General features: G+C 56.4%; 1 protein-coding gene across 5 annotated transcripts; it reads right to left on the bottom strand.

Annotated features, from left to right (window-relative positions):
* Window positions 1-562: 562 nt before the first annotated feature.
* Window positions 563-8,266, bottom strand: CRYGN (crystallin gamma N). Of its 5 annotated transcripts, none has more exons than XM_074366737.1 (4): window positions 8,034-8,266; window positions 5,487-5,735; window positions 3,646-3,791; window positions 563-809 (listed from the first exon to the last, which is right to left on the bottom strand). In XM_074366737.1, the coding sequence occupies exons 2-4, from the start codon at window positions 5,649-5,651 to the stop codon at window positions 677-679; spliced, it is 444 nt and encodes a 147-aa protein (XP_074222838.1). In that variant the 5' UTR covers window positions 5,652-5,735; window positions 8,034-8,266; the 3' UTR covers window positions 563-676. The 5 variants fall into 5 exon arrangements, 3 of the variants coding, with proteins under 3 accessions (XP_074222838.1, XP_074222837.1, XP_074222839.1); XM_074366736.1 differs by lacking the exon at window positions 8,034-8,266 and adding an exon at window positions 7,656-7,803; XM_074366738.1 differs by lacking the exon at window positions 8,034-8,266 and adding an exon at window positions 7,607-7,760.
* Between the last annotated feature and the right edge of the window lie 5,160 nt (window positions 8,267-13,426).

Raw genomic sequence — 13,426 nt, 5'->3', positions numbered from 1 at the left:
TGTTCCTGGGGTCCAGCCTATCCTTTCAGAGGTGCCTCCACTGTAAACCTCCGAGGCCAACATCACTCAGAGATGCAGACTCAGGAACCCTGGGTCAGTCTTCTGGTGGTGCAGCGGACCAGACCACACGGGCTGGCAGCACCTGTCGCTGATCTGGGAGAGACATCACCCAAAGGGAGCGGCTGCCCCAGCTGCAGATCCCCTGGGTCCCTGCCCCACCCCACCCACCCCCATTACAACCCAAGGCCTTGCCCCTCCCCTCATCGTGTCTCCCTCCCATTGTCCCCTATCTGGCCTGGTTCCAGGTGGAGGAAGCATCCTGGTCCCTTCCTGGTTCCACCAGGAGCTGCTCTGGGACTGGCTTTTCACGTGTGCAGTGAAGATTGGACTCCTTGACCTATAGGTCCTTTCCAGCCCTAGTGTTACCGCTCCACTCGCTCCACCCTTCCCTCCCGTCCTGGGGGTGCTCCAGCCAGTCTCCTGCCCAGGGCCGGGGGCACCCCCACCCAGCTGTCCTTTGACCACGCACGAAGGGCAGAGAAATCACACAGGCCGGCTCAGCTCTTGGCTTTTAGGACTTTTATTCCCGATGGTCTGAGTCCTGGGCGGGGTCGGAGGGGACCGACCCTCTCCCGGGGCCCCTCCTGGTCCTGGCAGGACCCCGGCGGCCGGGTGGCTAGAAGTTGGCCACCCTGCGGAGGGACTGGACGCGCGCGCTGTGGGCCTCCCAGTCGGAGAAGCTGCGAAAGTCACCCCGCTCCACTAGGTACATGCGGCCGCGGTAGTTGGGCTCCTCGTACAGGACCCACCTAGGCCAGGAGGGCGGCGGGGGTCAGCGGCCGGGTGCCCAGCAGGCCTGCAGCCGCCACACCGGGCCACCCCTGCCCCGGCCCAGCCCTTCACGCTGTGGCTCTGGTCTTGTTCTTGGCTTTTCCTCCCCCGCTGCCTGCCCCGCCACTTCGCTTCGTTGTCCCGTGTCCGGACCAGTGCAGAGTGAGACGTGGCGCGCCCAGGGGTGCTCAGGAAAAGCCGACATTTCAAACTGACCAGCCCAGAATGTTCATCACAAGGGCCAGGAGTGACTCCAGGATGCGCATCCACTCTCATTTCCCCACCCCCCACTCCACCCCAACACACAAACACACACACACTCACACTCACCACTCCTTCCTGCTCCCAGAAAGGACTGTTTGCATAGACAGCACCCAGTACCTGGCAGGGGGCCTGGCACAGAATGGGGACCAATTCCTATTGGTTCGTTCAGTCCACAAATGTGCTCCTGTGTCCACGTGTGTACTGAGCCCTGCTTTGGGCCCCAGAGATTCCCAAGTCAGGCAGAGCCATGGGTTCCTGCCCCAGCCAGGCGATGGGAGATGGGGAGGCAGCTGCACAGAGGAGCCGGCCTCCAGACTTCAGGTCCCAGTGGGGCCCCTCCTCCCTCCCATCACAGCTGCATTGGGCTACAGGTCCCACAGCTCCCACCTCCAGCAGACAAGGACACGGACAAGGACTAGTCTCTGAACGCCTGGCTGGGAGGGCTGGGCCTGCGTGAGGGCGGAGGGAACATGGCAGCCCTTCATCAGCCCAGACACTCAGGACAGCTTCCCCAGGGGCCACTCACCTGCCACCAAGGGCCCTCTCCTCCCCCATCTCAACCCCACATCTGGTAGGCCTGGTGCAGTCTGGTCTCCCCACACCCCCTCACTAGGGCCTCCGAATCTACCCCCCTTCCCCCAGCCCTACCCATGACCTCCCCACATACCCACCCGCATGCTGAGGCTGTGGCCTGAGGCACCTCCGAGGGAGTCAGCCAATCCCCCCCTACCTCGCAGAGCTGGGAAATACCCCAGGCAGTGTCGTGGGCTGTCCCTGGAGCATGTGTGGGCGTCCCCAAAAGGAAGAAGAGGAAAGGGCTAGCCAGGCCTCTGCAGGAACTACCACCCCCACCTGCCGGCTTCCGCTGTGACTGCTGGGAGAAGGCGGGCAGAGGGAGGGAGGAGGGGCACGCCCACAGCAGAGCAAGGACTGTGCCCTTGGGAAGGGGGTTAGCGAGGTGCCGGCTCGTTTCCTCCAGGTGCCCTTCAGGTGTCTGGGGACAGGCCATTCCTGAGCTGACTTGGGGACCCAGAGGAAAATGACTCCTGGCATGTGGGAGGTGGTGGGGAGACCTGCCTTGCACCCCACCCCCAGACACTAGGAAAGGCCTTGAAGGAGGTCAGGTCCAGACCAGGGGACCCAGGGAGGCACCACTGGGCAGCTTTTCCTTGCCAAGGGCTTACATTTTTTTAATAAGTTAAAGTCACAGGAGGCAAAGGATGAGGGCTCCATGGTGAGGGGAGCAGATCCCTAGGCCCCAAAGTGGGGTCCACCACAGGCATCCTCCCGCGCACTCCTCACCCTCGGAGCCTTGTCTTCTTTTAGGTAAAGTGAGGGCTGAAGTCCCTACAGTCAAATCCTAGCTCTTACCTTCCCACCTTTTTTTTCTAAACAAGCCTCTGGAGCCCCCGGGTGGGTAGAGGGGACTGGGCCTCTGGGAAGGACACTTTCTATGCAAAGGTATAACTTTGGCCTCACCAGACACAATTTAGCCAGCAATTTTCCAGGACAAATGGTTGTTTTGGAATTCCACCCCTGGATTCCCAGGTGCCATCAACTTAGGGCAAACCTGGGATTTCCCAAAGGCCTCTGGGTCGGGGGCCCGGGGTCTAACAGCCAACATCAGGCTGCTGGGGGGAAGCTGGGGGAGCAGTTCCTCCTCCAGCTCAGCCGTGTCCCCCTTCAGTCCCTCTCATGACCACTTGCTTTCACCCTCGTGACATTCCCTGGTTCCTGCCTCAGTCACAAAGACAGCAAAGGGATCCCTTAGGCCACATTGGGGATCTTCTCCTGGGGTATGGGTCTGGGGTCTGGGGGGACACCTAGCTCTTGAAACCAAAGGCCTGGCTGCAATCCCAGCAGTGCCACTCACAGTGGGGTGGGGTAACTCTCTGGGCCTCAGCTTGCTTCTCTGTAAAATGGGACAACACTGTTCAGCCGGCTGGGTGGATGGGAGGAGGAGGAGATGGCCAACTTGGGTGTGTTTAGGGGCTGTGAAACTTTGCATGACAGGCGTGCACAATGGGCATACACAATGCCCATACATACACAATGGGCATACAATGGAAGGAACCACGTGCAGCAATCAACAGAAGCACAACGTTCTGAGGGCTCTCTTGGACCAGGGCAGACAAGCCCCTCTGGGCCTGGGGGAAGCCCGCTCAGCCACTCCCTGTCCACCAGAAGTGAGCCACTGTGACGCCCATCTCCCCAGGGAGATCGGCATGGGGAGGACTTGTCGCTTGGTAGGACAGGTCCAGTTCAGGGTAAATAAGGGGTGAGCAGGTGGGCAGGGCCACCCTTCCCAGAGCAGGCTTCCCCCTGCTCAAGAAAACCAAAGTGCAGTCCCTGAGATCAGCCCAGTCAGAGAGAACGGCAGGTTTGCAGAGTGCCCTCCAGCCTCGGCCCCTGCCAAGGAGGGGCTTCCTGGGCCAGGGAGGCGGCTGAGGGAGGGAAAGGGCCTCCGGGCAGGGGTCAGGCTGCCCACCCGCTGGGGTCTGACCCACCCTGGCAGGCAGGGACCTGTGAAGACACTCGGGCTCTACTTACGCTCCATCCCCGTACACCTTGACGGCGTTGACACAGTTCTGGGTCCAGCCCCGACTCTGCAGGAAGGGACAGTCGTCCTCGAACTCCAGGCACTGGCCGGTGAAGTTGCAGCCCTCGAAGACTTCTAGACGGAAATGCTCCCCGTGCTGCGGGCCCCCCGGGAGTGGAAGAAGGGAAGGGAAGAAAGGGAACTGGGCTGTTTCCTCCCATGAACAGAAGCCCATGTGGGCAGGAGCTGGGAGCACCAAGAGTTCCTGGGTCAGGGGAGGGGGTGGTGAGTGCCCCCCCAACACACGCACCTCAGCCCAGAACTTCTGCTCCTTCTTGTACGTGAGATTTGGTTGGATAAGAGAGTCTATTACTTTAAAGATTCAGAGCCCCCGAACCAGTCTATCTCCTCCTCCTTCAACTAAAGAATCCAAGGTCCAGAGAAGGCCAGACCAACTGGGACAGCGGTGCCCTCCAACTGGTCTGGGGCCCTGGGCTCCCTCCTGATGTGCAGGCGGTTGGGGGGGGGCTCCTGCCCAGACACGCCAACACATTCCTCTGCCGGTCACCCACCCCTGGGCTGCAGGCCATAGGCAGCCTTTAAATGATAATATTTTACAAACTGTAATAGAACCTTTTATTAAAACACAAAGCCAAAAATTTAAAACAAATAACAGAGATCTTATGCGCTGAAATCCCTGCTGGCTCACTGGGACGAGGACATATATCTCCCTAGAAGATTTCCTGTATTTCCAGAAGACAGAGGTGGGCCAGCTCCCAATTGGCTCTGGCGCCGGCAGGGGCTGGGGCTGCGCCACAGCTGGCCCCAAGGATAGCTCTTACGAGAATAGCATTCAAAAGATACCTAGGATAGTTTCCTTACAAATAGCATTATGCAAGCACTGGGCCAGCCACGTTCCTTTCTTTTCCCAAATGTCTGTGACCTGGTGGAAATACTCAGAAAGGCTTCTTAAAGGCCACAGAGAGGCCAAAGCCCAGCTGGTTTTGCAACCCCTGTAGAGAAGAGAGGGGCCTCCTCCCCTGGGAGTCCTCAGATGTTCGTCCAGGGGAGGGTCCTCCTGCAGACTCTCTGATAAGAGACTCTAGGACGGTTTCGGGAATTGGCCACTTCCCACCCTACCCTCTGGGGCTCGCAGCGGGTCAGTTAGGACGTGTAACTTGAGAGAACTTAAGGAAGGTGAATGCCCAGTCCTCACATCCCACCCTAGGAGCAACTAGACTCGCACAGTCCTTTGCCATGGCAGGGGTGACACACCTCACTTGCTTTCCTACATGCGCTGGGCTGCGCTGTGAATTGGTACCACCTGCTGGCTCCTGCCCCCAAATCCCCGCTGGCCAGCCAGTGATACCTAAGCCTCCTCCATCAGCCACTCCACGATCCAGCATCAAAGGCCCCTGAAAAGTGCTACAAGATGACCTGCCTGGTGGACACACCAGGCCCACATCAGCCTTACTTTAGCTGAATGCTCCCCCATCTGGTTGCAAATTCAAAACTCTAATGTTACCAACAGCATTTGAAGTGGAAAATTCAGCAAGATTTTGGCATCAGAAATTGAAAGTGGTTTCCTGATACAGGCCTGAAAATGCAGGCGTGAAAACTCCCAGGGGCTCTCCAGTTGGGTCCCCAGGCCATCCCTCAGACACAGGAGTAGCTGGGTCTGGGTGGGGACAGCTCTCCATCTTAGAGATCCCACAGTCTCATCCGTTCTTAAAGCTGGGAGGGCCATGCCCCCTGATTACTCAACCCACGTCTGATCGGGCCTAACCAGGCCAGGGTCACTCCGGCAGGAAGCCCCCACCCCAGCCAGCTGGAGCGGCTCAGGCCCACTCACCATGCCCACAGGCCGACAGGAGCCCATGTGGTCGTTGTGACTGTTCCAGCGGTAAAAGTCAGGGTAGTCGCCATGCTCCAGGACAAACTGCTGGCCCCGGAAGTCGGGGTGGTCGAAGCAGACCCAGGCTCCACTCTCCACGCGGACAGAGTTCACCCGGTTCATAAAGCCTCGGTCCTGGAAGTTGTCACAGTCCCCAAAGACCTCCAGCTTCCGCCCTGTGAAGTGCTTGCCCTCGTAGAGAGTGATCTAGAAAGACCAGGTTAGAGGGCATGGGGTGAGGCTTCTCTCCTTTCAGTCTTGGAAATGGATGAATGGGGCCCAACACCCTGGACTGAACCCTGACCCCCAGGCCCTGAAGCCTAGACTCGCTGCATACACCGGGTGCTCAACGCTGTCTGTTGCCTGGGTGAAAGAACGCACAGGTGGAGGGTCAAGGTCAGGCCCAGCGCCCGGCCCACCCCCTCCAGGAGCCCACGGTTGAACAGACAAATTGCAGAAGATGCATGGGGACAGGGATTTCCCCTTTGTCCAGGAGCCCATTTGAAAACAGGCTCTTTTCAAACTCGCACTGCACTTTTCAAACTTAATTTTTGTTTATCAGTGAAACATAACATCCAAGGAAATGTTTTCAAAAGAAAATGCTTCACCCACAACCCACCGTTATGACCCAATATTCAGTTTTCAGAAAGTCAGTTTCCTGGGATGGGGCCCCTTAACCGGAGGGACTGGATCCAACCAAGCCAAGTCAGGGCCTGGTGCAGGATTAATGGCTCAAAAGAGGGCTTTTTCAATGTCACCCCGTCCCTTTGTTTACTAGGCCACTCCTTTGGGTGACAGGCATGTGTCAGACCCGGAGCTTTTCTAACCCAGCGGTCAGTTCAGACACCATGTTTTGGGGACGGGTACTCCCTGTCCCCAAACTAAACAATATGAACCAGATGGTAACTAGATTTATCATGGTGATCATCTGGTAATGTAGAAAAATATCGAATCACTATGTTATACACCTGAGACTAATACCGTCTTGTTAGTCAATTGTACTTCGATAAAAACAAACAAAACAAAAACAAAAAAATATAAACCATATGAACCCCCAAACTCAATTTCTGCAGAGGAACCTAGGATTCTAACCATTCAATAACTCTCTGGGTTTCAAGCATTGTGCTCCTAGAAGAGCCCTGGCAAAGTAATGTACCCTGGGGCCCAGGAACTGTGGTCATTGTGTGTACTGTTCCTGGTGGTAGAACTGCCCTTCTGGCCCCCTGGAGTTAGGTGAGACCAGATGCTTTGGCCAAAGGGATGTGTGCGGACATGGAAGCCTTGCAGATCAGGCACTGTTTCTCAGCTCTCCTTTCCCCTCTGCTGATATCAAGGTGTCCCTCTGCAGTACAGAAGAGGGTGTATGAGCACAGTGCGGGTGAGCTCTTGGGGTTGTTTGTTACTGAGGCATAACCCAGCCCACGCAGACAGATACAGTAATGCTCTCACCCACTAACCTTGAACATAGCTTCTTGAGACCAAAGTCTGCCTCAGATTAGCTAAGACAAGGAGCTAGAGAAGGGGGAGGGGTCCAAACTGGCCACTCTCCCTGCACAAGGCAGGTCTGAGTGAGGGCTCCCTGTCCCCCAGATATTCAGGACACCTAATCACCCACAAAATTCAAAGGTCCCTCAAATCTAAACATTTTGCTGAGAACCAGCCCCAAGTGCCCCTGAGGAGATCCTGAGGAAGGAGCAGCCACGTTAGAACAGCCTCAGGCAAAGAAGTGGGACCCACAGCTGCAGGAGAAGTCCAAGGTCCCCCACCCCAACCAAGGTGCCCCTCAGGTCTGACCACCCTCCCTGCTCCTGACTCTAGGGGGTGGGGGTAGGGGTGGGGCCCCAGAGCCAGGGCTGGAGGGACTGGGGCAGAGACCTTCCCACTTCTTCCCACCTCCCACAGCAGGGAGGCCCTCAGCCTTCCCTTTTAAGAAATTAAGCCAACTTTCCTGGGTTTGGATGCAAAAGGCAACAAGCAACAGTCTGCCACTACCCCCACCCCCACCCCCGCCCCCGCCCCTGAGCCCAAAGAGCAATGGGAGGGGTTGTCTCCGCCTCCCCCCAGGGCCCCACGGTTACCTTGGGCGGCAGATGGACGGGACAGGAGAGGGCGGAGGGCGGCACTCACCTTCCCCGATCGCTGCGCCATGGTGCACCGCCCTGCCGCCCGCGGGGCCCCAGTTATAGCGGGCGGCGCCCTGCTGGCTCAGCGCCGCCCCGACAAAAGATTTGCTTGGCCGGCGCGTTCGTGCTGTCGGGCGCGCTAAGCCCGGAGGGGCCGTCCTGCCGGTGAGACCCAACCCACCCCCGCCAGGGGTCTCTCCGGGACTCACGGGGGTCACTGTGCCCCGCGAGCCCAGGCAGCCCCCTAGGGGTCCTCTCTCTCTGACCCCAGCCCGACTGCTGTCCCTGCTGAGTCAGGACCGCCCGCGGGGTCTCCGGGCTCCCCTGGCCCTCCCTCCTCAGCACAGAGCCTTCCCCGACCTCCCGCCACTCCTTTTCTCACCTCCTAATCCAGGCTCACATTGCTCCTGAGTTCTCTCTCTGCGTGAAGGATGGAGTCCTGCTCGGGAGGACAGAGAGATAGCCACCTACAGACCCCTGCCTGCTGTTCTTCTCGTGGAACCCAAGTTCATGTGCCCCCACAGTGAGGCCAAACACACTGAAATGTTGAACTTTGGATCAGAAAAAGGTTTATTGCAAGGGCCATGCAAGGAGAACCAGGCAGTTCATGCTCAAAGGGCCCCAACTTCCTGATGGGTTTCAGGAAAGAGTTTTTACAGGCCAGGTGAGGAAGGGGAGTTGCAAGGTATATGATTAGATGGTGGACAAGTCTCTGATTGGTTGATGGTGAGGTAACAGGGTGATGGGTGTCGCAGGGGTTAATGTTATCCATTCTCAGGCTCCAGTAGGTCTGGGGGCTATGGGCTCATGGTCATCAAGTAGTTAGCTTCTTCCTTTTGGTGGGGGATATAGCATCTGTAAAACTACTCAGGAAGTGTGCATCGGATACATTACCTAGGTACTTCAGGGAGGAACTAAGGATTCTGTGACTGCCTTATGGTTGATTTACTGTTTAAATTCTTACCAGTTCTCCTGGCGCAACTGCTGTATTTATCACTGCATGTTCACATCCTTTCAATCATTAATTCTAGGGCCAGGCTTTTGTGACTCAGGGGAAACCTGGAAAATTACAGTTTTTCTATGATCAAGAGGTACACAGAAGTCATGGGGGGAGGGGCCTGCCCCAGGAAAACCCCATAGGGTTCTGTCTGGTTACACTCTGGGCTCCTACCCCCACCTTAAACGTTCTGCTCCAGCAGCACCCAAGCCCTAGTCTACCCTCCATATCTCCCTGCGAGGTTGCGGTCCTGCAGACTCTACTCCTGCTGTCTTGCCTCCCAGAACACTGTCCTTCTACCCCTCCTCCCAGGGTCAATGCTCCCCCTTGATTCCTTGAGGTTCCACCTGCCCCAACATGAACCCCCTCGCCAGTGGGCACAGTGCTCTGAGCTCAGACCACCCTGGACATGGCAAGGACGGGTTTACAGAAACACACAGCTCCACCCCAGCGTGGGACTTTCTCAGGACATAAGAAGTTCTTGGCACATAACAAAGGCTCAAAGATTGTTTGTGGAGTGAACAGAGTCAACAATGTGGCCGCAAGATGAGCAGCCCCCAAATTGCTGGGAAGATGAGACATGTATGCAGAGAACAATGCCAGGCGGTTAGCTAGGGCAAGGGGCCAACCCTGAGATCCAAGGAGAGAGCTTATTCAAGCAGGGGTGACCCCAGGGGCTTCAGAGAGGACAGGGAGGGGCCATGGGGAATAGTCCAAGTTGCCCTCGGCAAAGTAGATTTTTATTATCATTCCACAGACAGCTGCCCTCCTCCCATTTCGGTCCCACCCTCACACACCTCCTCCTTCTACAGCCTCTCCCTAGGGAGTATCAGCCCCCCATGACCCCCAAGTCGGGGTCTCTAACCCAGACTGCTCTCCTGAGCTCCACAGCTGAGGACCCAGCTGCCTCCTGGACAGCTCTGTCCACTCAGATGCCACAGTCCTTTAAGATCAAGATATTTGAAACCTGATCCATCTTCTTCCTCTGAAACGCACTCCATACCCTGCCCAGGGTCCCAAGTCAGGAGCCTGGGTACCATCCTCACCGCAAGACACTCAGGGCCCTGCAGACCTGGCTCCTCACTCCCCCAATCTCCTTCTTCACTGTCCCTCCTGTCTCTGTCCCTCCTGGCCTCTTAGTACCAGCCAGGGAGCCCCAACAAGGGTGGGGGTGATGTGGAGAAGATGCAACAGGAGTCAATAGGCTGGCTGCCACACAAGGGGTCCTGACCTGGTAGGAACTGGTTATTTGGCTACTGCGTGCTGTCCAAGGGGAGAAGTGCTGGCTGCCTCTGGTTAGCTGGCGCATACGGATGTCACCAAGGGGATGTCCTGGTCACTTGGGACGGGAAAGGGCTGGTGTCTTCTCCCCAGGCAGGGGCAGCTTGTGCTCAACTCTCCCGGTGTCACCCTCCACTGTCCCCCGAGAGGAGGGCTCAGGTGTCCTGGGATCCACAAGCCCCAAGCTTGCTGTGATGGCAGGGAGAGCACCCCATCGAGGCACACTGGGGGTGATCTGGCCCCTGGCCCCAAGTCCTAGTCACCTCATCTGGGCAAGGGACAAAGAAAGGCCTCCTCACAGACCTGCTGTGAGGTTTCAACAGCGAGCCAGAGCGGGCAGCGAGGCTGGGCCGCCGTCTCTTCTCTCCTCTTTTTTCCTGTTTTTTTTTTTTTTGGTGTTTAATAAATTCTTATTAATTGGTGACCACTCATGACAAACCTCCATCTCGCTAGAGTTCTGTACAATTATTTCATTTTACAGGTGAGCAAGCTGGGTCCCAGCAGAGCGGAGTGACTGGTCACAGGAAAGTAGGTAGCAGAGGGCTCACTGGAGAGCCCAGGGTGCAGCCTTGGCAGACGCAGGGACTGGCTGCAGCGGCAGAGATCCCCCCAGAGGCCCTGGGCAGGGGTCACTTCCCAGGGGCCCGGTGGAGCCCTTGCCAGCACCCTCTGGCTATTGGGGTTGGTAAGGTCTGAGCTGCTCCTCGGGCAGGAGGACCAGCTTTGTCGCTCCCAGGCCCTGGGACACCAAGGGGCAAGTGCACCTCCTACTGGCTTTTCCTGCCACGTCCCCTGGGGATGAGGACGAGGCAGCTGGGCCGCTGCTGGGTGTCTTCCGGTCTTTGTCACCTGCCTTCCGTGCCAGATTCTTTTCTCCTTTGTGCTTTCCCCTCTGCATGAGGTTGACCTGTAATTTTTCTTTGTCATGTTGGCCTTCTCTGATTTGGGCATCAAGTTATGCTGGTTTCATAAAAGATAAAGGGGAACTGTCTATTTCTATTCTGTCTATTTCTATTGTTCCCGGGAGGTTTTGGTAAAACTGGCTTTTAAAAACGTGTAGGCCTAAGTGCTTTTTATTAGATTTTTGACCACGGATTCAATTTCTTTAACAGTTATAGTTCTGTTTGGGCATTCTATTTGTCTTGAGTCACTATTGGTAATTTATACTCTTCCGTTCTATTGACTATCCATCTAAAATTTTCAGATTTACTGGCATACAGATGTTCATAGTGTCTGTTCAGAAGTTTAAAATCTGTTTTATCTGCCGTTATATCCTCTTGCCACTGCTAATGTTCCAATATGCGCTTATGGAACACTCGCATGTGGCTCTGTCCCTTCTGTGTGTGTTGAATCTGAGTCCCCCTCCTCCTGTCGGCTCCTCTCTCTAACCTGCATCCCCAGGAGTGCCCTTATCTGAGAGGGGGCCAGTCTCTGGCACTGGTGGGCAGGGGGCCCTTTCCTGGCTTCCCAAGATTGGAGTGTGTCTCTCTTATGTGAAGAGTTGGTGCCACCCAGTTTCCCTTGGTCCATAGCATCTGCCAGGCATGGTGCGGGGGTGAAGAAGTTTAAGCGGTGATCACATACTCTCCTTCCTCCATGGTTCCTTCTGTTTCCTTGGCCTCCTTCACCTTATCTGAGAAAAGGAAGCTGAGGCGCCCATCTGTGCAATCTGTCCCAAACAGAGCTTTCTCCCGGCTTCTCCCGTGCTCGGGAACCTTCCGCCCAGGCGGCTCATCACAGCGCACAGCAAGGATGGAACTGCACTCCCCTGAGAGGCCAGACACAGCTCCGGGCGCCTGGGGACTGACACTTTCGGCACCTCGAGAGGGTGGGGAGCCCACCGGCCAGGCACCAATGGCGCCTCAGGAGGGGTGACACGTGAGCTATTGGTGGCTAGTCACCGTCGGATGCTGGTGGCAGGGCGGGCGGGGAGGCTGAGAGGAAGACGCAGCCCCGCGGCTGCACTGAGAGCCCGGACCTGTGGGGAGGGAGGAAGGGCCTCCCATCCCGGCGCCTCGGATCCACCGAGCGCCTTTTCCCGGAGCCGTGGCGCATGCGCGTGGACTTGGAGCCCGGGACACCTGTCACCCCACCTTCCTTGCGGAGCTTTGAGACGTTAACTCGCGGAGCACCGGACGGAGCGGCCCCCACAGCACCCCTCCCTTTCCTTTCAGATCTCCTTTCACCCCGAAAACCCGGGAAGGAATCTCGGAAGGTGAGAGAAGAAACCATGCAGAGGCTACTAGGTCACTAGTGTGAGGACCGCGAGCGCCGCGCTGGGCGCCGTGGGGAGCCGACCTGCACTGCCGTGTCACTTGTCCCCGTAGACAGGAGCGGGGCCTCGGGAACCAACATCCCGTACAGGCTGCAGCGGGTCAAGAACGTAGAAAAAGATGTCCGCGCCTTCCTCGGACTCTAGGGGGCGACAGAGCAAACCCGACGGCAGACCCCAGGCTCCAGCCTGGGCTGCTCTCACGAGTTAACAGCCAGGTCGTGGCACCCGGACATACCGGCAGCACTTTAAATAGATGTGTAATTTGGGGGTAAATCACATGGAAAACTGGCCGAAGATGCTATCTAGTTAAGAAAAATGGTTGGGAAAAACCACCTCAAAATTTAAAAAATTTTTGTCTAAAAATTGGGAAATTTTAATTTTTAGTGAAACGCTTGAATCCAGCTCAAAAAACATGCATAAGTGGAAACAACCAATTGAGTTCAAAAGTTTCTTCATTTTGCAGGTGGAAAAAAGGGTGAATCCAGAGATGTGGATTATCAACATAGTGGGAGAGCCAGGGCAGGAAAGAGGTCCCCCATCCTCCACAGCAGTGAGCCTAACTTCGTTTTTTCTTTATCAGGGCTGCATCTTCCCCAGCGGGTTATATGATCAAGGCAGTGTGGCCCCGATTGGGCAGCGCCGGCATCAACCTGCCCTCCTCAGAAATGCAACATCTAGGTCTCTACCCGTGACCGACTGAGTCTGAATCTGTATTAAGCAGCCCCACCCCCACCCTGAGATGGCAGCGCTGCTCAGCCATCATATACGTGTACATGTGTGTGCGCACTCACGTGTATGTGAACCGTCTGGGGACAATGGCCTACTCTTAGAAGGCTTGTATTCTAATCTTGTTTCTCACACAAACGCTACGTGGCCCTTGGCAGGCATCACAGTCTGAATGTTTTTGTCCCCCACATTCATGTGTTGAAATCCTAACCCTCAAGCTGATGGTGTTAGGAGGTAGGGTCTTGGGAGGTGCGAAGCTATGAAGGTGGAGCCTCACGAATGGGACTGGTACTTTATAAAGGGACCCCAGAGAGCTCCCTCGCCCCTTCCGACCATTATCTGTGAGCCAGGAAGCAGGCCTCACTGGCACCCAATCTGCCGGCAACTTGATCATGGATTTCCCAGCCTCTAACAGTTAGAAATAAACCTCTGTGGTTATGCGCTGCCCAGTCTGTGGTGTTCTGTGAGTGCAGCCCGAGTGGACCAGGATAGCAGG

This window comes from Camelus bactrianus, chromosome 7 (assembly GCF_048773025.1).
Source record: "Camelus bactrianus isolate YW-2024 breed Bactrian camel chromosome 7, ASM4877302v1, whole genome shotgun sequence".
NCBI lineage: Eukaryota > Metazoa > Chordata > Mammalia > Artiodactyla > Camelidae > Camelus > Camelus bactrianus.
This window is presented reverse-complemented; position numbering and strand designations above follow the sequence as displayed.

Coding starts and splice junctions, on each gene's coding strand:
- CRYGN (XM_074366736.1), bottom strand. CDS start 7,676: ATGGCGCAGCGATCGGGGAAG. Junction 5,736..7,655: donor TGGCGCAGCGATCGGGGAAG/GTGAGTGCCGCC, acceptor TGGTCTTTCTAG/ATCACTCTCTACGAGGGCAA. Junction 3,792..5,486: donor CCTGTCGGCCTGTGGGCATG/GTGAGTGGGCCT, acceptor GGGGGCCCGCAG/CACGGGGAGCATTTCCGTCT.